We start from the raw sequence: 22,632 nt of genomic DNA on the forward strand, positions 1-22,632 counted from the left end.
GCCGCGCTCCGCCGCCCTGTTCGCGGGACAGCGCCGCCGTGGTCCGCCTTGCCGCCACCGCCACCTCGTCGCCACCGTCCTTCACGCCGGCGCGGCTCTGCCGCCCCGCCGCGGATAGCTCGCCTCGCCGCCGTCCATTCTGGCTCCCGGTCGCCGCTGAGCCGCCAGATCTCCACCCCGCCTTGCCGGAGTCACCGCCCGCCTCGCCGGAGAACCCCTCCTCACCGGATCCGGAGGGGATGGACAAGATCCACCACTCCCCCCAACCAAACACGTCGCCTCGATCCGGATCTCCTCGTCCCGGATATCCTCGTCCCGTTGACTTTTCCCGCGGGGTAAAATTCCACTAAGTCCCCGAAATTCCCAGATTCATGTGCCCATGTTCATAGCATTGTAACTTTGCATCCGTAGCTCCGTTTGGGCATACAGCATATCAGAATGTTCATCTCAGAGAGTACATCATTTCATTCCATTGCATCATTTTCTTTTGAGTTCATCTTGATGCCCGAAATGCTGTTAGAACAGGGCTACTTGAGATAATTGTCAGATCTGCTGCTCCATTTAGCTTTTTGTCATTTTTGCCATGATTATTGTGTGCATGCTATGCCCATGAGCTCTACATATGTTTTGTTAAGGGTTTTGTCATCTTTCCAGAGGTGCAACCCATGTATTTTTGTGATGTGTGTGGTGACTAGCACAAGCTTGCAAAGTGGTGCACTTGTTAATTCTGTTTCAGGGACTTAGCAATTCCACTAAGTCCTTGAGCTATTTATCTCATATGGCCATATGTTCATGTTGTTTCCTAGTGATCCGTGCCTCTTTTGAGGATGATCAGTAAGGATGTTTTGTTAATTTTTTAGTGCTCTATCCATTCATGTCTTTGTTTGCAATTATGGAGCACCCTAGCTTGAGTCAATCGAGCTCTATTTTTGCTACTTTGTGAATCTGAGCAGATTGTCAACTTGTTTGCAATTTTGCCGAGGATGTTGTAGTTGATCCGTGCATGCTATGCTATTGTTCTTGCCATGTCTAGCTTGCATTTTGTGTGTTCTTGATGGGTGTATGCTTAGATTGCCATGACTTGCACCGTAGTGAGTGCATCGAGCTCGTAAACATGCCTACTTGATTTCTGTTTTCAGCATGCTCCAGTTTTCACTAAGTCTGTGATCTGATTATGTTTTTGCTATGTTCACATGCTTGCAATTGTATTTTCTGATCCCTTTTGGCTCAAGGTCACTAAGGGACTTTTGTTAAGATCTTTTAGTAGCTCCATGCCATGCTTTACTTTGTCATGTTTAGGTCCTGTAGCATGTAGTTTTATTGCTCCGAAGAGTGCTACCTGATCTGAAATTCCAGACAAGTGTTAATTTCACTAAGTCTGAGATCTGTTTGCCATATGCATTTTTTGCCATGCTTGTTTGAACCTGTTAATGGATGAATTGGTCGTAGCTCAGTGCTAGACTTTTGTTAAGCATCATGAATGCATCCCTGCCATGTATTTTGTTGTCATGTTTGGGTGCTGTAGCATGTTCATCTCATTGCATCTAGATGGCTACTTGCTGTAAATCGCAGACCGGTGTCATATTTGAATCGCTTGCCATTTCCAAACCGTGACTCCGATTCCGGCGTTCTTTATATCGCTTTCAAGCGATTTCATCTCATCTTTCCAGTGGCACACTTGGATTTCCAAGTTGAGGCCAGGTTCATGCATTCCTTGCCCAATCATGCATATGCATCGCATACCGCATCCCGCATATCATACCATGTTCTTGTGTTGGTTGTTTACTATGTTGTGTGCTTCTTTCCGGTGTTTGCTTTTTCGGGTTGGTTCCGATAACGTCGCGTTGTGAGGACCCATTCGACTACGTCCGTTTGTCTTCTTCATGGACTTGTTCTTCTTCCTTGCGGGATTTCAGGCAAGATGACCATACCCTCGAAATCACTTCTATCTTTGCTTGCTAGTTGCTCGCTCTTTTGCTATGCCTATGCTGCGATACCTACCACTTGCTTATCATGCCTCCCATATTGTGAAGCCAAGCCTCTAATCACCTTGTCCTAGCAAACCGTTGTTTGGCTATGTTACCGCTTTGCTCAGCCCCTCTTATAGCGTTGTTAGCTGCAGGTGAAGATTGGAGTTTGTTCCATGTTGGAATATGGATATTTTGTTGGGATATCACAATATATCTTATTTAATTAATGCATCTATATACTTGGTAAAGGGTGGAAGGCTCGGCCTTATGCCTGGTGTTTTGTTCCACTCTTGCCGCCCTAGTTTCCGTCATATCGGTGTTATGTTCCCGGATTTTGCGTCCCTTACGCGGTTGGGTTATAATGGGAACCCCTTGACAGTTCGCCTTGAATAAAACTCCTCCAGCAAGGCCCAACCTTGGTTTTACCATTTGCCACCTAGCCTTTTTCCCTTGGGAGTCGCGCATCCCGAGGGTCATCTTATTTTAACCCCCCCGGGCCAGTGCTTGTCTAAGTGTTGGTCCAAACTAGAGCCCCTTGCAGCGCCACCTCGAGGAAACTCAAGGGCTGGTTTTAGTTGTATGGATTGCTTATCCGGTGTTGCCCTGAGAACGAGATATGTGCAGCTCCTATCGGGATGTCGGCGCATCGGGTGGTCTTGCTGGACTTGTTTTACCATTGCCGAGGATGTCTTGAAGAACCGGGATACCGAGTCTGATCGGAATGTCTCGGGAGGAGGTCTATTCCTTCATTGACCGTGAGAGCTTGTCATGGGCTAAGTTGGGACTCCCCTGCAGGGATTTGAACTTTCGAAAGCCGTGCCCGCGGTTATGGGCAGATGGGAATTTGTTAATGTCCGGTTGTAGATAACTTGAACCTTAACTTAATTAAAATGAATCAACTGAGTGTGTTACCGTGATGGCCTCTTCTCGGCGGAGTCCGGGAAGTGGACACGGTGTTGGAGTAATGTTTGCGCAGGTTGCTCTCTAGTTTCTCGCTCGCGCTTTGCCCCCTCTTCTCGCTCTCTTTCGCGTATGTTAGCCACCATATATGCTAGTCGCTTGCTGCAGCTCCACCTCATACCTTTACCTTACCCATAAGCTTAAATAGTCTTGATCACGAGGGTGCGAGATTGCTGAGTCCCCGTGGCTCACAGATACTTCCAAAACCAGCTTGCAGGTGCCGATGAGTCCGTGCAGATGACGCAACCAAGCTCAGGAGGAGCTCGATGAAGATCTTGTCCTTTGTGTTGTTTCGTTCTAGTTGATCAGTAGTGGAGCCCAGTTGGGGTCGATCGGGGACCTTTGTCGCATTTGGGGTTCTTCTTTTATTTTGGTTCCGTAGTCGGACCTTGATTGTATCTGGATGATGTAATGCTTTATTCATGTATTTGTGTGAAGTGGCGATTGTAAGCCAACTATGTATCTCTGTCCTTTATATATTACATGGGTTGTGTGAAGATTACCTCACTTGCGACATTGCTTTCAATGCGGTTATGCCTCTAAGTCGTGCTTCGACACGTGGGAGATATAGCTGCATCGAGCCGTTACAAGCGCAGGGAGCGGCGCGGTGGCGCAGGTGAACGGCGAGGGTAGGTGGCGAGCTACGGGAGGTGCGGTGGCGGTGCGGTGCGCGCGAGATGCGGCGGCGGCGGGATGCGGCGGAAGCAGCGGCGCGCGAGAGAGAGGGCGGCGGTGGCATAGGCTTATATAGGGGGGGCGAGGTGTTGCATGGAGGAGGGGCAGGGCAAAGGCGGCGGGCGCGGAGTCCGGGGGTGGCACGGACGCCGAGGCGATGATGGCGTGCGGCGGCAGGTCTCCCGCTCGGGAGAGAGACGGCGCGCGGGACTGGGCTGGGCCGGCTGGCTGGGCTTCGGCAAGTTGGCCCGGTCTGGCTAAGAAGTTTTTTTAAACATTTTTCCAGACAAAAAAAATAAAAACGAAATAAATAAAAGTATTATATAGGCATATAATATATCAAAAATTTTAGAAAAAGATGTTCTACAACGTGAACATTTTTATAACTTTAAATAAAAGCTACAAAAATTTGAATAAATCAAACAATGCTACTGATTCAATAAAACCCACTAAAAATCATTTTAAAAATATCAAAATGATTTCAAATTAATTTTTATCCAATTTTCTATTGTAGGGAATCATGTTACCCTATTTTCCATGTATTTTGTTTTTGGAGAAAAATAATTTGAATAAAACTCAAATAACCCAAATTGAAAAATAATAATTTCAAATGGATTTCAAATTTGAGTTTCTTTGAAACTCCCAACTCATATTTCATATGTTTTGAAGAAGTCATTTTATCTTCTCTCATGATAATCATTGAGTTGCTTAAAGTTTTTGAATTTGAAATATTTCCAAATAAAATTCAAATCTTTTCAAAAACCTCTTTTCATTTAATTAAATGAAAGAAGTCATATCATCTTCTCTCGAGGGTTTTGTATTTGAAAAGAATTTGAATTCAAGGAGATCAAAATGCAAAAAGGTGAAAGTTTGGGAAAGTCCTTTTATTCCCTCTCATTTAACTTTCAAAAAGTTTTGAATTTCACTCAATCAATCACACAACAATCAAACAAACAATCATCTATCTATTTATTATAACATTCCAAAATTTAGAATTTTGGGATGTTACATGTGCATATTTGCAAACTGGAATTTTGCTCTGTGGATAGGGACCCAGATGCCAGGGACTGTGGCGTCTGGGTGTGCATATTTGCAAACTGGAATTTTGCTCTCTGGATAGGGACCCAGACGCTAGGGACCGTGGCGTCTGGCCCAGAGTTCTTTATTTTGTTAATGTTTTTGCTTGGCAACTTGTTGCACACACTTTTAAACATTGGAAATCAAACAAAAATATGAACAAAGCATAGTTTGCACATAATCTCAAATAGGTTGCACATAAGTAGTTCATGACCACACAAGGTCTTGAATAACAAGTTCACACACGATGTCTCAAATGACATAAGTAGTTCATGACCACACAAGGTCTCTAATGACAAGTTCATACATTAAACAAAGTCTCGACAGTCCATCATCCTTTGTCTACTGAGTAGTACGGGGCCACTTTCCCTTCTTGTCACGTGCCTCGTCCTCCTCTCGTGCATCGCGAGCCCTTGCAAGTTTTCTTGCCCTCTCTTCTTGACGAGCCTCCTTCTCTTTGCGTGCCCTCTCTTGCTCATGCTTCTTGCGCTCGTTCTTCTCCTTCTCACGACGCTCATGCTCCAATCCCCGTGCAAAGGACTCCTCGAACAGGCGCTGCCTCCGTAAGTAATCTCGATGTTGGTCCTCTTGGACATCTTTGGTACCTCGTGATCTATCCAAGTGAAGTACTTGCAAAGTGGAGGAGGCGACTACATAAAAATCATGTTTTTGTTAGTAATATGAGTTCAAACTTGATGAGGTTTTTTGTATGTACACCTAACATACCGGTGGTATGTCATATGCGTTAGTTGGCCTTCGACGATCATGTGCATAGTTGGGACACACGAAAAACCTTCTACCTTCTGTCCATGACTTCTTGCGGTCCGTGGACACCTTCAGCTTGCAAACATCACCACACCAACATGGTGGTGTGGGCACATCCTTCTCCTTCTCCTTGTCCAACCTGACCTCCATCCACGTCTTCGGCATGTCCTCTTGGTCCGCACACGCCGGCCTCGTCCTGAAACCGGATGAAGCCATGCCTACAAAAAGAACAATTGTTAGCACAAGACACGAAGAGAGTACATGTGTAAATACAGTAAATCAATAAATGCTAGGAATTGTATGAACAAATAATATACCATTATTATTAGATCAACCATCCGGATTAAGCAAATAATCGAAGGCCGATCCATTATCAACCATTCCTCTACGACCACCAGCACCTCTAGCACTTGTGCTTCCTCTCTGACCACCACCACCTCTAACACTTGTGCTTGCTCGACCACCATCTCTAGCACTTGTGCCTGCTCGACCACCACCTCTAGCACTTGTGCTAGCTCGACCACCACCTCTAGCACTTGTGCTAGCTCGACCACCACCTCTAGCACTTGTACTCCTTCTACGAACACTAGCACCTCTAGCACTTGTGCTCCCTCTACGACCACCACTACCACCTCTGACACTTGTGCTTCCTCGACCGCCACCACCGTCACCTCTTCCACCTCGTTCACCATCGGTGCCACCTCCACGACTTGTTTTTATTTTTTTGGTTTTCCTTTTCTTGCATGTCCGCTCATTGTGTCCCCTTTGATCGCACACTCCACATTTGATAGTGTCAGGAGCCTCCATGAAATGACCGCTACCAAATTGTTTCATGCCAGTGTATCCAGCCGGGTCATCCATATCACCCCTGAACCTCTTAGTTCTCCTTCTACCCTTGGTCTCCACCTTCAGAAGAGGGTCTGGCCTAATATGAGGGCCATGGTACACAGGCCACTGTGATTGGTCCAAGAAAGGGTGAAATCTTGGCGCCCATGTCAACCTAGTAGCTTCGACATGGAACTCTTGCATCCACACGGTTTTTCCATCACAAACAGGTATGTTTCTCGCCTTCGCCGCCGTTATCAAATGCGAGCATGGCCAATGATACTTACTAGGCCTCTCGCACCGGCACCACTGAGTCTTCAGACGCACCTCAAATGCAGCACCACCATATTGAAAACCGTCTCGTGTTGTGCCACCTGGCTCATCAATTTGATAGATCATTTCAATTCTGTCGAATATGATAACTTGTTGCCGTGAAGACTTGCTTGCTTGTAGCTGCAACCATTCATCTACCTTTTCCGGATAATCCTTTTTTTCACCTATCCATTTTGCAGTCTCTTCAGAATGCCTCTGAAAGTACTCATTAAGCTTGAAGAAAGTGTACTCCACTATTGCAGTCATCGGCAATGCACGAGCACCCTTCAGCACATTGTTGAAACATTCTACCAGATTGGTCGTCATGTCGCCATATCGCCTACCACCATCGTCATGAGCGTGTGCCCACTTGTGCTTCTCGCTTAAATTCCTAGTTAAGAACTCTTTTCCCCCTTCGTTCACCACTGCAAAGAGTTTGTTGTACCGAGCATCGAAACCTTCGGTGGTGAAGGCCACACATACATGGGTAAGGTCTTTGCTGAGCTCCTTGCTCTTACATGCCTGGTAAAAGTTGGCCACGAAATGCCTCATGCACCATCTGTGGTGAAGCTTTGGAAATCCTAGAATAACAATGTCCATTGCCTTGAGTATGCCATGGTGTCGGTCCGATATGATGCATACCTCCCTAGCCCCAATCACGTTGTGCCTAACATGATCCATGAACCACTCCCAATTGTCTTAGTGTGCCCTTGTATCTACCGGTCAAGAACGTGCCATCTATAGACAAGACCGGACGACAATGCTGAAACGCCTCCACACATTGTCCATAACTCCAGAAGGCACGGTGGAACACTCCATCGTGATCCTCGACCACATGAAACATGCCCGGGTTCTTATGTGCAATCGCGGCCAACAACCTTGGGAGCTGGTTGTATGCTTCTTCATAACCACCATACAACATCCTAATAGCATTTGCCTTTGCCTTCCATGCCTTCCCATACTTGACTTCATAACCAAATTGTTTTTTCACCGTCCGCATGAGAAACCTCACTTTCACAGTGGGATCAAAGCCTATGTATTTCATCCATTTGTATCCGAGATACTCAGATGTGAGTTGACGGTGTGTCGTTCGAAGTCGTTTAGATGGCGGTTTGCAGCTATGAGTGGCAACACAACTTCTTAACACCCATTCTTCGGTTTCTTTAAGCTTTCTTGCATGAACCTTCCATGGGCATCCTTCTTGCTCACACTTCACGGTGTAACGCAACTTCATGTCGGAGTGCTCAACATAAATTGGCCTATGGTTCCGAATGGCATAGTCAGCCAACCAAAACTTCAGCATAGGCAAGCTCAGAAACTTCACTCCTTTCTCCAAATAAGCATTCTCGTCCTCATTCTCCACCCTTGGTTCTCCTGAATTCGGGCATGGTGTTGGCTCAATCGCCGTCATTCTCATTCCACTGTCAACAACATCTTTATGGGCAAGGCTGAGGTCTTTAAACAAGTGAGTTCTTTTTTCTAAGCCCATCAGCTCAAAGTGGATTTGGTTTTCCTCCTTTGTGAATCCATCCTCGTCCAACTTTTCAACTGGACCCTCGTCATCCGAGTCATACGCATATTGACGCCTAAAAGGCAAGTCACAATCCATGTCCTTTTGCGCTATGTACGCATCCAAGTCACCAACATCATTACCATGAAACCCTTCCTCTTGCTCTTCGTCGTCATCATAAGCATTTTCATCCTCTTGAATTACTTCGTCACTACCAATCACCTCAACGTCATTTGCTTGGCTAGTTGGTGGTTGGCTAGAAGCATTGGAGGCATACAACTCAACCTCATTTGCTTTAATAGATGGTACACGGGGACGTGGTTGGCGATAAGCATTGGGGGCATCAACCACAACCCTATGCTCAACAAGTGGCACCATTGTCCTCTCGCTCATGTCATCCATTGGGGAAGAGACATGCCGGTTCAAATCAAAGGTAAACCGAGGAGATTCAACCTTCGTGACAAACAATTCAAGTGACTTGTCTTCCGGTTGGGAAACTTTTTCCTTGTATACATCCCAATGCAAATCTGAGGTGATAGGCATACTTTTCAAGCGAGATTTGGCTCCAACTCCAACATCATACCTTCCTATTAACTTAACATCAACATTGGTGTCCATCCACTTTAAGACTTGTCTCACTTTTGCAACAACATCCTCATAGCTAGGGCTTGTATCAAAAACCAATGGTTCCTCACCCGTGTCGGCCTTGTTACTCAAGAATGCCTCCTTGTCCATGTAATGAACATTAACAAGTCTCTCCATCTAAAAATAACATGAATGCATTTAAGACTTCAATGAGAATTGGTGTTTATCCAAATACATCTCATTATATCCAAATCATATCAACACTAAATTATTGGTGATGTCCACAAAAGTATCACTAATTAACACATACTAAGCAAAGTTAACCCTAATCACTAACTAACCCTAACCCCCAATCTTTCTACTCAACAAGCATATATTCCTACTACACACCACGCATATCACTATATTATCAAAGTTAACCAAGCCATTCACACTAACATAAGGGAGAAAACATGAACTAGGGTTCCACCAACATGTATAAAATGCAACCAAAATAACAAGATTTAACCAAAAATAATTGGATGATTTGGGGGAGATTACCAAGAGCAATAAAGTGATGGAAAGATCCACCTAAGGGATGCACCTTTTTGAGAGGATTTGAGAGGGAGCTTGAGGGGTAGGAGAGAGTGTGAGAGCTCCAAGTGTTCTTCAAGCTTGGGTTGTGGATTGGGGAAAGTGTTTGGGGTGGGTCCCACACACTCTCCCGTGAGTTATCCAGTTACCAGGGCCAGACGCCAGGGTTCCTGGCGTCTGGCCCCTTTATCACGTCAGCAGGTCAACGGGCAGGCGGGCAGTGCGGGCCAGGGGCCAGACGCCAGGGTGGCTGACGTCTGCTTCGCAACCCAGACGCCAGGGATGTTGGCGTCTCCTGGCGTCTCCCAAAGAGGTCAGAATCGATTTATTTTTTTGAAAACGAGGTCAAATCACGATTTTGTTAGCTCTTTAGGTCATAACAGTAATTTTGTCCTGTCTTTGTATTGGTCTACTCGAATGTAATCAGTGATTTTTTTTAGGGGAGAATGTAATCAGTGATGGTTTGTTTTATTATAAAGCCGACAAACGGTCGTAAAAGGTGGCCGGCCCACCGAGGGGATGTGCTGATTGAGAGTGATATCTCGAGCAGGCCCACTTCCGCTATGCTTTTCTCCAAGCCCCAAACCCAGTCTCACCTCACTCCGTCCCTCCGGCGTCGTCTTCCTCCGCCAGCGCCGCCCCTCCTTCTGCGATTCCTCATCGACGTCGCCGTTCTTAGTTGCTCCCGTCATCTTGGTAAACTTCGTAGCTGATTGATCTCTCACTCTCCACGATTCTCGCAGCTTTATGTGTTTGTAGTATCTGCCGCAAGCTGGATTAATCCCCATTGCTTCTTTCTCGTCGGCGCGGTGCTCGCAATCGACGGAGTCGGCAGTTTAAGAACGACGCGTTCCTGGCCGGCACCGCCAGTCAACGAGATGTTCATTCCCTAGTTTGTACTGGACCTTTTGCTGTGGGTAACTTCAAAGCTTCAGCTATTTGCAGTGAGGGATTATAAGAGGACTGACGCATTCCCACAACAGCTCTGCTCATCAGCCTGATGATGATTTTTTTAGATATCCAGTTTATTGCCCTGGTTTCTTGCTCTTCCATGATTCCATCTTAGGTATCGAGTCAAGTCACATTTGCAGTCTGATTTCATAGGCATTCTCCTAGTTGATACACCATCTTCAGATTCCTGCTCAGGCAATACACTTATACACTTTGGCGAATGCGGCGTGATTACTGCAGAGTACAGAGGCTGCATGCTGCGATTGGCGTCAACTGCTTCATAGAAATCAGATTCTTCCCAACTGCACATCATAGGGTGCGTTGACCCAGTCTGGTCTGAAATCTTTGTCGTGCTTCTGAGGTATCTGACATCGGTTGTGATGCGGCCTTGGTGCTTTGTGTCCTGCCTCTTCGCCATTAGTGGCCTTGGCCTGAGTTTGGACAAGGTGAGCTGTGTGCCGTTGTAGACTTGTAGTTATGGTGGGTGTGGTTTCTAACCTCTTGGTTTAGCGTTATATGCTAAAAGGTGTCGTGTCCCCTCTTCTTCTATGCTATTGATATACCTCTCCGTGGTGGATTGTTGAAAAAAAATGTTTATTGACATACAAGCTAAAATGGAATTTGATCGTTTTTTCTAGAAAAAAAAAGCTAATTTGATCCGTGGACAGAACGTGATTGGTGCTGGTGTTGTCTCTGTAAAAATGTTGATAAAAGGTTTTCAAACTTTTCTGAGTTCACCCACCTGGTTGTTCTTGTTACTGGGTTTAGTCACCTTTTCTCCCCACCACTTTGCACAGTTCAGCGGAGGATGAGCTGCACCTATTAATGAACTATGCAAGAGTCCATTCCTTTAGGTAATAATGTTTCTTTTAGTACTATTATTTTGTGACCAGGTATAAATTTGCCTCCTTTGTTTAAAAGTATACTTTGGCAGCTAAGCCAAAAGCCTATCAATTAATATATAAAAATCTCAACTTGGCAGAATATTGTCAGTAGATGCCAAGATCAGAAAGCAAGATAATAAAGAATCAGAAACTGTAGAAGACAAAAACAGCATTTATATCCTAGAGTTCTAAAACAGATGGGAATATTGTGGATTACATAGTGTGACAAGAAGTCCTCCCTCTTCCTCACTCTGCCATGGGGAAACTTCATCTGCTAGCTCTGCTTCTTCCTGTACTTCTTGGGTTACCTCTGTTGTACATCTGTGAGATACTATGGCTGAGGCCAGAGAGGATAAGAAAGAAACTAAGGAAGCAAGGTGTGAGGGGTCCCAGGCCTACTTTGCTCTATGGCAACACCCAGGAGATAAAGAGGATCCGACAAGAGGCATTGCCTGCGCAGAAGCAAGACACCAGTAACTACATGTCCACCCTCTTTCCTCAGTTCATGATCTGGAGGGAAACATATGGTATGTAGTCAAAAGTTCAATTCATGCACGCATAGTCTCTGGTTTGGTCTATTTTAACAGTAACACTTGTTCTTTGCTTACAAGTCATTTTTAGTATGTTAGTGATTAGATGGCCCATGGATGTTTCTATTCTTGTGACATAAGACTGTGAGATCACAAAATTTACATTTTACAGTTTGTTGGCAGTGCATCTCGTCTCTGTTGCTATTTATGCTTTGTACATTTCATTGATGTAAGGCATCCACCCTAGCAACCCTATCATCCAAAAGATAAAGCCACATTATACTCACTTACATGTTCCGCACTGTCTTCTTGCTCGTAGTTAGTGACAAAGGAACATCCTTACCAACCTTAGCTGGGTATATAAATGGTCTCCCAAAAGTCAAAAGTCAGGAACAACTCGGATAATTGAAAGCTACATAAGCTTTTGTGATGCCCCGAAGGACTGCTGTTGCGATCGGGGACGAATTGTGTGTGGATTTGAGCAAGATTGAAATTGGGACACGATAGGGGAAGAAGGACGAACCCTAAGCTACATAGGATCTAGTTTGTTCTCCTTTCTTACTTTGGTCACTCTTTTGTCCAGTTGCATCTGAGCCGTTAACTGAACCGTCTAGTGTCGACTTCTAGTTGACACCATCTTCAGACTGAAGCTCAGGTTTAGGTTCGAGTCGAACCCTGACAGCTTTCTCTTGATGTCGAAATTTACTCTTGAACATTGGAATACTGACGATATAAAATACTACTCCCTCCTATCCATATTAATTGTAGTACAAAGTTATACTAAAGCAGCAACAATTAATATGGATCGGAGGGAGTAGTATTTTGGTTAATGATATAATAATTCTCTTGGAACCTGGCCTCCTACGAGACCTAAGTGTCTGTCTATAGATCTTTTTGTCTTGTTCTATGAAATATTGTTCAACTATGCCTTAAAACAAAATGCGTGAAGTGATCAGTAGTTGGCTTGTTGACTGAAAATGCTGGAATCTTTTTTGTATGAAGACCGTGCATTTGTAACTAATTTTTATAATAAGGAATTTCACTCCAGTGGAAAGTAAAGTTGAATTTTTTGCCAGATATAATTAGCGAACATATACAGTATTTGATATAAAATTATTCGGTTTATCTCAATGGTATTTGCAGTACTTATTCGTGCTGTATTTCTTATATTAGTCCATTCTTTTTATGGCGATGATGCTATTGGATTGTGAATTTGGAATAGGGTTGGTATTCCTCTACTCAACAGGAGCTGTGGAGATTCTGTATGTTTCTGACCCTGGCATGGTCAAGGACATGAGCCACTGCACATCATCTGAGCTCGGAAAGCCTATTTTTATACAGAAATCTCGCAAACCACTCTTCGGTGAAGGCATCTTGGTGGCAAATGGCAATATATGGGCCTATCAGAGAAAGATCATTGCACAAGAGTTCTTCATGGAGAAGATTAAGGTGACGTCAGCTACTTCATGCTTAAATATGAGTTGAAATACTAAGAACATGATCCGGCATTATAGTTGGAATTTCTGTAAAAAGTCATTATAATTGCAAGAATGATGTTTGCAGGTCATGATAGAACTAATAGTGGAGGCTTCTGCCCCACTGCTAGAAGCATGGGATAGTATGCTTGACGGCACGGGAGGGAGTAGAGAGATAGATGTGGATGGTTATTTGCGGAGTTTTTCGGCGGATGTAATCGCCAGGGCATGTTTTGGCAGCAATTTCGCAACAGGGGAAGAAATATTCTACAAGCTCAGGCAGCTTCAGAAGGCGATTTCTCAGCAAGATGCACTTGTTGGATTATCCGCGGTGTGGTAAGTATACATATCTTTTTTTTTTTTGCGAAAAGGTAAGTATACATATCTAACATAGTGAAAAGAAAATGAAAAAAGAAGTGAATAAGATAAGTCTTTTCCATAGGGTAAATAAGGTTCATTCTCATTCATCAGACAGGAATCACTGAAATTGTGATGTAAATATCTGAAATGTTTTTCCCCAAAATAGTCTGGTTGCTCAAACTAAGATAACTCTTTTCCATAGGGCAAAGTCTAGTCCAGTCCTGTCATAAAATTAATACTCCCTCCGTCCCAAGAGTGTTCTTATATTATGGGACGGAGGGAGTAGTGATTTCCACTTTTTACCCAGTAAATGCAATCTTGTGACAACGTTACTTTATTTTAAAATACCTGGCCACATTTTACTCAGTTGTGACCTTTGTTATGGCTTTTATCCTATTTATATTTCCCTTGACTGACAATGCAGCTGACTAGGTGGACAACTCAGGTTCGTAATCGCCGGGGGTGTAGTGGCTGAACCCCACCTCGGTGCACCCACGCAAGAAAACATACCAAAACATCTCGATTTTTTTTGAAACTTTGTGGAAATGATCATCAACAAATGTTAGAGAGGCTTGCCAAGTTTGGTGGTCAAATGACATCCGAGGAAAACTGTACAAAAATAACAAAATTACAAATTTTGGTCAAACAGTGCACTTACATTTTGAGTAAATTTGAGTAATTTTGTCTGTTTTGTATAGAGCTCACTGGATGTCATTTGACCATGAAAATTTGCAAGCCTCTCTAACATTTGTTGATGATCATTCCCACAAAGTTTCAGATTTTTTCAAAATGTTTTCATATGTTTTCTTGCGTGGGTGCACCGTGGGTGCATCAAGGGTGGGTGTAGAAAAACTGTTAGAGTTATAATATAAGTCATGTACCCCTTTGTATTTATCCCGTTGTATAAGGGGTTTCCTGCATATGTTCCACACATGTACATGTATATATATCGGCCTATGGCCTCATGGGAATACAAGTTGCATATTTCCTAACATGGTATTAGAGCCCTAGGGTTTTTTTTCGCACGCCGCAACTCGTGCTCGATCCCGTTGTGCACGGCCGTTTCCGTTTCCTTCTCTCCGGACGGCCGCTGCTGCTTCCTCTCCTATTCTGCTCCGGTAGAATCTTACCCATCCATCCACGGCAGGTCCTGATCCGCCGCCCCGGCCTGAAGCATCCACGCCCGCCGGCCTCCTCAGCACGCGCTGGGGCGCTGCTTCTTCTTCTGGACGCCACAGCCGCCACGTGGTCTGCAAGGTCGGGCAGACTAATCCGGCCGCTCGCTGTTGGCCCGTGACGGCCCGCCTGAACCTGACGTGTGCATCTACAAGTCTCATCCCAATGTGTGCTTGTTCACATGCGGCTGCTGCACCATCTTCCTCCCGTGAAGGCCCGTGACGTGGTGCACTAGCCTCCCCCACTTGATTCTGCTCCGCCGCCGCCTACTGATTCCGATCTGATTTGCTCGGCCGCTGTGTTGGCTGTTTGACTGGTTGCCTTCCGATAAAAAAAAAGAAAAAAAAAAAGAAAAAAAGGAAGCATCATGTCGTCGGGTACAATTTCCTCTCCACACTGTCCGCTGATTTTGGAAGGCGTACCCTACACTGATCCTGTCTCGCATATGCGCTTTTCCTCGATGCTTGGTGCTCGTCAGCCTGTGACGTCGTCCGCTACGGCATCTTCCGCCTGTTGTGTTGGTCACTCCTCCGCGACTCTTCTCCCGACCTCTGCACATGGTGACCGTCGCTCTACGTCGACTCCTCTCGCGACTTTCACTGGTAGTGCTGGTGCATATGGTTCCGTCGACTCCGCCTCGCACAGGCGTCTTCCATTGACGCTTGGCACTTGTCTACATACGGCCTCGTCTCCTCCACCGGCCTGTGTGGATACTACTGGTCATGCTACACCGCCACATCTAGCGGCTTCCACAGGTGGTGGTGGCCGCTTCTCTCCCGGTGCTCCCGGTGCTACTGCGTCGACTACTTCAGCTGTGTACTTCACTGAGGAGGAGATTGCGCGACTTCGCGCCCTGCTGGTTGCCTCAGACTCTCTATTGTCGGGCGCATCTACGTCGACCTCTTCAGTTGCGCCCCTGACCGAGCAGGAGATTGTGCGAGTTCGATGCCTGCTAGCTCCATCCTCCGGTTCTCCATCGACAGGTTCTGCTGGTTCTGCTGCTGACTCTTCTGGCATTGTGAGACCACCTTCTACACAAGCAGGTACATCTCCATGGATTCTTGATACTGGAGCATCTTTTCATATGACTCATGATTCATCCACTCTGTCCTCTACTCGACCTCTCGATTCTCCTGTTCATGTTCTTACTGCTGATGGTACCTCTCTCCCGGTTATTGGCCGAGGCATTCTTAGCACTTCTTCTTTTCATGTTCCTGATGTTGCTCATGTTCCCCGACTTACCATGCAGCTCATTTCTGGTGGACAAATTTTTGACTCTGGTTGTCGTGTCATTCTCGACTTTGACTCTTGTTCCGTTCTGGACCGCCATACTGGTACTCTCCTTGGTGCCGGTCCTCGACGTCGTGACTCTCAGGGTCTCTGGGAGCTTGACTGGCTTCATCTTCCGTCCGCTGCTGCTGCCGCCAGTCTCTCCTCCTCTGTTGCCTTGTCTACCAGCTCTTTTCAGCAGTGGCATCATCGCCTTGGTCACCTATGTGGCTCTCGTCTCTCATCCTTAGTTCGACGTGGTCTTCTTGGATCCGTCTCCGGCGGTGTGTCTTTAGACTGTCAGGGCTGTCGGCTTGGTAAACAGGTCCAGTTACCTTATCCTCACAGCAACACTGTGTCTCAGCGTCCTTTTGACCTTGTTCACTCTGATGTCTGGGGTCCAGCTCCCTTTGCCTCGAAGGGAGGTCATCGCTACTATATTATCTTCATAGATGATTTCTCAAGGCACACATGGATATATTTTATGTCTTCTCGTAGTGAGGTCTTATCTATCTATAAGCATTTTGCTGCCATGGTCCACACTCAGTTCTCTACGCCTATTCGTGTGTTCCGTGCTGACTCTGCTGGAGAGTATATCTCCAAGATGTTGCGTGGAGTTCTTGCCGAGCAAGGTACTCTTGCTCAGTTCTCTTGTCCTGGTGCTCATGCTCAGAATGGCGTGGCTGAGCGCAAGCATCGTCACCTTCTTGAGACGGCTCGTGCGTTGATGATCGCCGCCTCTCTTCCACCTCATTTTTGGGCCGAGGCTGTTTCCACTTCCACCTATCTCATCAATCTTCAGCCTTCCACTGCTTTGCAGGGTGGCGTTCCTTTCGAGCGTCTCTTTGATCGTTCTCCTGATTACTCGGCGCTTCGTTTGTTTGGTTGTGTTTGCTATGTTCTTCTAGCCCCTCGTGAACGCACCAAACTGTTCGCTCAGTCTGTTGAGTGTGTCTTCTTAGGCTATAGTGATGAGCATAAGGGCTATCGTTGTTGGGATCCTATCGGTCGTCGGATGCGTATTTCTCGGGATGTAACTTTTGATGAGTCTCGTCCTTTCCACCCGCGTCCATCTTCCTCAACCTTTTCAGTGGAGGATATCTCTTTCCTCACTTTTCCTGACACACCTCCCTCTGTGCCCAGTATTCCTATTCCTCGTCCTGCTGTTGCAGATCCGACGCCATCCTCTCCTACAGATTCTTCTCCACCTTCATCACCGCCACATTTCCCGTCTCCACCTTCATCACCGATACCTTCCCCTTCTCCACCTTCGTCCTCGCTACATTCCCCGTCTCCACCTCCAGTGATTCCACCTCTTCCCTCCTTTCCTTTTCATTATACTCGTCGTCCACGTGTTCTAGATAAATCCACTGACGTGCCATCTACTTCTGGTGCGTCGTCCTCCTCATCCCAGCCGCCTTATGGTCTTCGGGCTCGGCCTCGCCCTCCCCCTGACCGCTATTCTCCTAGTCGATATGCTCTTTTGGCTATACTCGAGCCTACGTCTTATCGCGATGCTCTTGTTCATCCTGAATGGCAGTTTGCGATGGCAGAGGAGCTTGCTGCTCTTGAGCGCACCGGCACGTGGGATCTTGTTTCTCTTCCTCCCGGTGTTCGTCCCATCACTTGTAAGTGGGTCTACAAGGTTAAGACTCGCTCTGATGGTTCTCTTGAGCGTTACAAAGCTCGTCTTGTGGCTCGTGGTTTTCAGCAGGAGCATGGTCGTGATTACGATGAGACATTTGCTCCTGTGGCCCATATGACCACTATCCGCACACTTCTCGCTGTGGCCTCTATTCGTCATTGGTCTGTTTCTCAGCTTGATGTTAAGAATGCCTTTCTTAATGGTGAGCTGCGTGAGGAGGTATACATGCAGCCCCCACCTGGGTATTCTGTTCCTGATGGCATGGTCTGTCGTCTTCGTCGCTTTCTCTATGGCCTTAAGCAAGCCCCTCACGCCTGGTTTGAGCGTTTTGCCTCTGTGGTGACTGCCGCTGGTTTTTCAGCGAGTGATCATGATCCAGCGTTGTTTGTCCACATTTCCACTCGTGGTCGGACTCTTCTTCTTCTCTATGTTGATGACATGATCATCACTGGCGACGACCCTGAGTATATTGCCTTTGTAAAGGCTCGTCTTAGTGAGCAGTTTCTTATGTCTGATCTTGGACCTCTTCGCTACTTTCTTGGGATTGAAGTCTCTTCTACCTCTGATGGCTTTTTTATATTCCAGGAAAAGTATATCCAGGATCTTCTTGCTCGTGCTGCTCTTACTGACGAGCGCATTGTTGAGACTCCTATGGAGCTCAATCTTCACCTCCGTGCTACTGATGGTGATCCTCTCCCTGACCCGACGCGTTATCGTCATCTTGTTGGCAGTCTTGTCTATCTAGCTGTCACTCGTCCGGACATCTCTTATCCGGTTCATATTCTGAGTCAGTTCGTCTCTGCTCCCACATCGGTTCACTATAGTCATCTCCGTCGTGTTCTTCGATATCTTCGGGGCACGATCTCTCACCGTCTATTCTTTCCTCGCTCCAGTTCTTTACAGCTTCAGGCCTATTCGGATGCTACGTGGGCTAGTGATCCCTCAGATCGCCGTTCACTTTCTGCTTACTGTGTTTTTCTTGGTGGTTCTCTCATTGCCTGGAAGACGAAGAAACAGATTGCAGTTTCCCCTTCGAGTGCCGAGGCTGAGTTGCGAGCAATGGCTCTTTTGACGGCAGAGGTGACTTGGGTACGGTGGTTACTTCAGGATTTTGGTGTTTCTGTCACTACACCGACTCTGCTCTTATCTGACAGTACAGGTGCTATTAGCATTGCGCGCGATCCTGTGAAGCATGAGCTCACCAAGCATATTGGTGTTGATGCTTTCTATGTGCGCGCTGGTGTGCAGGATCAGGTTATTGCTCTTCAGTATGTGCCTTCTGAGTTACAGTTGGCGGATTTCCTGACGAAGGCCCAGACTAGAGCACAACATGGCTTTTATCTCTCCAAACTCAGTGTTGTTCATCCACCATGAGTTTGAGGGGGGGTGTTAGAGTTATAATATAAGTCATGTACCCCTTTGTATTTATCCCGTTGTATAAGGGGTTTCCTGCATATGTTCCACACCTGTACATGTATATATATCGGCCTATGGCCTCATGGGAATACAAGTTGCATATTTCCTAACAAAAACCACTCTCATTCTGATATGGGGCATGAGCAGTGTGGTGCAGCCGTGCAGCTAGCAGTACCTATTCAGCAAAACTAACACAATTTTTCATAGAACTTGACTGAACCAGAGGGATTTTTCATAATTTGGTATATATATATATCTTCTACGAGTAGTGAGATACCATGTCTTCCTAACAAGTGGATCTAGCTTTTCAGTTCGGGGACATAATGTCACAAGTTCAGTACTAATGATTAAAATGTGGCAAGATATGTTAAATAGGGGAAAATCTGTCTCAAGGGGTAAAAAGTGAAACTTATAGTCATAATGTTTTGTGCGTGATTACAGGAAGAGTTTGCCGACCAAGGCCAATCGAGAGATACAAAAGCTGGAGCAAGAAGTTCGGTTACTCATCCTGAATGTCGCAAAGGAACACAGCCGTGGCAGCAGCAGCGAAGACGACGATTGCATAAAGACTAAACACAATGGCCTTCTCCGCTCGATTGTCAATAGTGCTCGCCATTGTCCGGCCAGCTTCCGTGGCAGCGCCGAGGACTACATCGTCGACAACTGCAAGAGCATCTACTTTGCTGGGCACGAGACTACAGCCGTCACCGTCACCTGGTGCCTGATGTTGCTGGCCACACACCCGGCGTGGCAGGACCGTGCCCGTGCCGAGGCTCTAGAGGTGTGCCGTGGAGGCACAGAGCTCGACGTCGACGTCCTCCGGCGGCTGAAAACGGTGAGAAAGCATCCCGTCATGCATCAATCAGTCTCGAGAAGCTGGCATAACCATTACTACATTCCTTTTCCAGATCACCATGGTGATCCAGGAGACTCTCCGGCTGTACCCTCCGGGGTCATTGATTATGCGCGAAGCGCTGAAGGACTTCAAGCTCGGTGGGCTCGACATCCCACGGGGGACGATCATCCAGATAGCCATAGCGATGCTGCACCTCGACAAGGATGTTTGGGGCCAGGACGCCGGTGAGTTCCGGCCTGATCGGTTTGCGAACGGCGCCGCTGCGGTGTGCGAGCCGTCACACATGTACCTGCCGTTTGGGCACGGGCCCAGAATTTGTGCTGGGCAGAACCTGGCGATGATGGAGCTGAAGGTGGTGCTCGTGCGCCTGCTGAGCAAGTTCGCCTTCTCACCGTCGCCTGGGTACCGGCACGCGCCGTTGTTCCGGCTCACCGTCGAGCCTGGGTTCGGCATGCCTCTTGTCGTCACGAAGCTTCCATGATCTCTCTCACTGCCATCTGTGGCAAGAAGGTGCCGCGCCTGATGAAAACAGTGACGCCACCACTCCACTGTGTTTGTAATCGGCAAGGCGGTGCTTTCGTCGGTACTTTCTGCGGCGCAAGATTCAGTAAGTTCAGAAAACACTGGCAAAGCAAGGTATGGTTATTGATGACATGGTACCCGTATCTCCCCCAAATGATATTTCTTGGACCCTGATAAGTGTCACACCTATGGCACGAACACATGACAACTTCGAACGTTTTTTATGGCAAGTTTAGTGACGCGAGGATGGCGACTTTAGTTGTCAAGCATGACAACTTTCTTTTCGAATGGCAAGTTTCTGTTTTTTCTTTGGATTTGTTCTCTTTTCGGATGACAACTTTAGTTGTAAAAACCGTCGTCGGGGCCGGAGTGCTTCATGCCACACGTGTGGCACTTATCATTTAGGTATTTCTTTTGTTAGAAAGCAATTCTTTGCTCAAACTGAATTATTATTTTTACTTCTAGTATTTATTTTAAATTTTTTTGGAAAAGAGGGGTTTCCTCCGGTCTCATTTCATCATAAAACGAAGCCAACAACAATTATCAGTACTGATTGTGCCGAATCGCAAGGAGCTTACATTGATGTAAGTGCCCGGCCCTGGATTTCCCTTGGATGCAGTTGACATTTCTCCAGACACTTTCGAATAGCAGCCCTGATCCTTGTCATTTTGAAACCGATCAGGGAGGAACGCCCATCACCCATTTGAAACAATCTCTCTTACGGTCTTACCTCCTCAATCTCAAGCCAATGATTCTCAAACCTGAAGAGTTTGCTCTTGGGTGGAGAAGTCCATCGCTGCACGCAGCGCATCTACGGCTGGCACAACCACCGGGCCCGTGGAGCAGAAAAACACGTCCCTCTCCCATGTCAGAAGGTACAACGGCCCGAGCCCACTGCACGGACGAGAGGCAGTGTATTTATCTGTATCAGCGATGTATCTCCGCTTTACCCGTTTTGCAAATCAACCTGCACGCATCACCACGCGAACGCGCAGCCGTGGATGCGCTGCGTGCAGGACATCCACTCTCCTCTTGGGTGTTTCCTTGTTGAAATCTACTGCGACGTACGGGAGTGTGGTCAGAAGTTGTTGCTGCAATTGCTGTGGCTGTAGTCTGAAGAAAGCTCAGCTTTCGGTTAGCGTTAACTAAAACCCTGTCCAGTGTGCAACTTTACTAGTGTTGGCTCACGCCTCTCATTCGACCATGTGAAGCTGCGGTTAGCAATATCAAATATCATCCATCACATGGTCTCTGATCCAGCTGTTGAAGCTTTCCATCCATCATAGCCCAATTAATACGACGACGCCTGGACTTTTCATGTCAAAATTTGCATGTTGATCCGAAACTGAACTTGGCAGAGCGTGCATGGATGCAGATTCAAGCGATTGAAGCGCGGATGAATAACACTTGGATACGATGCAAAGGATGCAGATACAAGCGCGTGAAGTGCGGCTGGCCAGCACATGCAGAGGGTTTCTCTAAGAGAAAGCTTAACTGAAACCTGACACTACTTAAACATGAAACCTGACACTGATTAAACATGACCTGACGGAAGAGACTGAAGCCAAAAGACTTGATTCTCCTGAAATGCATGCATAATGCAACAACCTCAAATGAGTGATCGCAGTGGTGACGGCTAGCCATGGGGTTGACCTGGAGGATGCAGAAGAGTCCGAGCAGTCGCGGATGCCCGCCGAAGAGCTCTGAGACGCACCAGTGAGGATGGCGTCGATGTTCAGGTCGCAGCATTGGAAGCCGCGTGCTGAACCTTGGTCTTCTTCCGCCTGGAGGAGGAGGAGCATGAGCGGTTCACCATCCCGCTGTCAGAGGAGCTAACAGCGGCTTTGCGCTTGGAGAAGCGCCCAATGGAGCCAACACATGCCCCGTTGTATAACTTCTGGATGCGCGAGCTGCGGCAAGGAGAGGGCGCGGCGGCTCTGGGAGCAGCGGAGGCCGCCACGGTGCTAGCGTCGTCGGAGATGGTGATGATGGGCGGCTGAAGGAGCTCAAGGGTGGGCGGGAGGGCGTTCCTACGTTTCCTGGAAGAAGACGGTTCTTGTTGCGTCTCATTATCTGCAAATGTTAATGAAGCACATGCAGTAAACATGTTAGTTTTCTGCTCAAAATTCGATCCACTCCAAAAATATTCAAAGAATATTCATTATATATACTGTCATTGCAGCTGGTGCTCCCTTGTAAACTAATACTAAGATCTTATATTAGTTTACATAGGGAGTACTATATATTGTCAATTCAGTTTAGGAATTACCAGCCCAGCCATTTTTAGATGATGAAG

General features: G+C 46.7%; 1 protein-coding gene across 4 annotated transcripts; it reads left to right on the top strand.

Moving 5' to 3' along the window:
• The first annotated feature begins 9,816 nt into the window (after positions 1-9,816).
• Positions 9,817-20,794, top strand: LOC119286472 (cytochrome P450 714C3-like). Of its 4 annotated transcripts, none has more exons than XM_037565853.1 (7): positions 9,824-9,948; positions 10,444-10,649; positions 11,186-11,614; positions 12,840-13,066; positions 13,181-13,428; positions 19,400-19,793; positions 19,867-20,794. In XM_037565853.1, the coding sequence occupies exons 3-7, from the start codon at positions 11,344-11,346 to the stop codon at positions 20,293-20,295; spliced, it is 1,569 nt and encodes a 522-aa protein (XP_037421750.1). In that variant the 5' UTR covers positions 9,824-9,948; positions 10,444-10,649; positions 11,186-11,343; the 3' UTR covers positions 20,296-20,794. The 4 variants fall into 4 exon arrangements, with proteins under 4 accessions (XP_037421747.1, XP_037421750.1, XP_037421749.1 ...); XM_037565852.1 differs by lacking the exon at positions 10,444-10,649 and adding an exon at positions 11,001-11,057 and having other exon boundaries at positions 9,825-9,948; XM_037565850.1 differs by lacking the exon at positions 10,444-10,649 and having other exon boundaries at positions 9,817-9,948.
• The last annotated feature ends 1,838 nt before the right edge of the window (positions 20,795-22,632 follow it).

The sequence above is a fragment of the Triticum dicoccoides genome, chromosome 4A (genome assembly GCF_002162155.2).
Source record: "Triticum dicoccoides isolate Atlit2015 ecotype Zavitan chromosome 4A, WEW_v2.0, whole genome shotgun sequence".
Taxonomy (NCBI): domain Eukaryota; kingdom Viridiplantae; phylum Streptophyta; class Magnoliopsida; order Poales; family Poaceae; genus Triticum; species Triticum dicoccoides.

Excerpts from the sequence above, each read along its gene's own strand:
- LOC119286472 (XM_037565850.1), top strand. The coding sequence starts at position 11,344 with ATGGGGAAACTTCATCTGCTAGCTCTGCTTCTTCCTGTACTTCTTGGG. Across the intron at positions 11,615-12,839 it reads GATCTGGAGGGAAACATATG|GGTTGGTATTCCTCTACTCA; the intron begins GTATGTAGTCAA and ends AATTTGGAATAG. Across the intron at positions 13,067-13,180 it reads TCTTCATGGAGAAGATTAAG|GTCATGATAGAACTAATAGT; the intron begins GTGACGTCAGCT and ends TGATGTTTGCAG.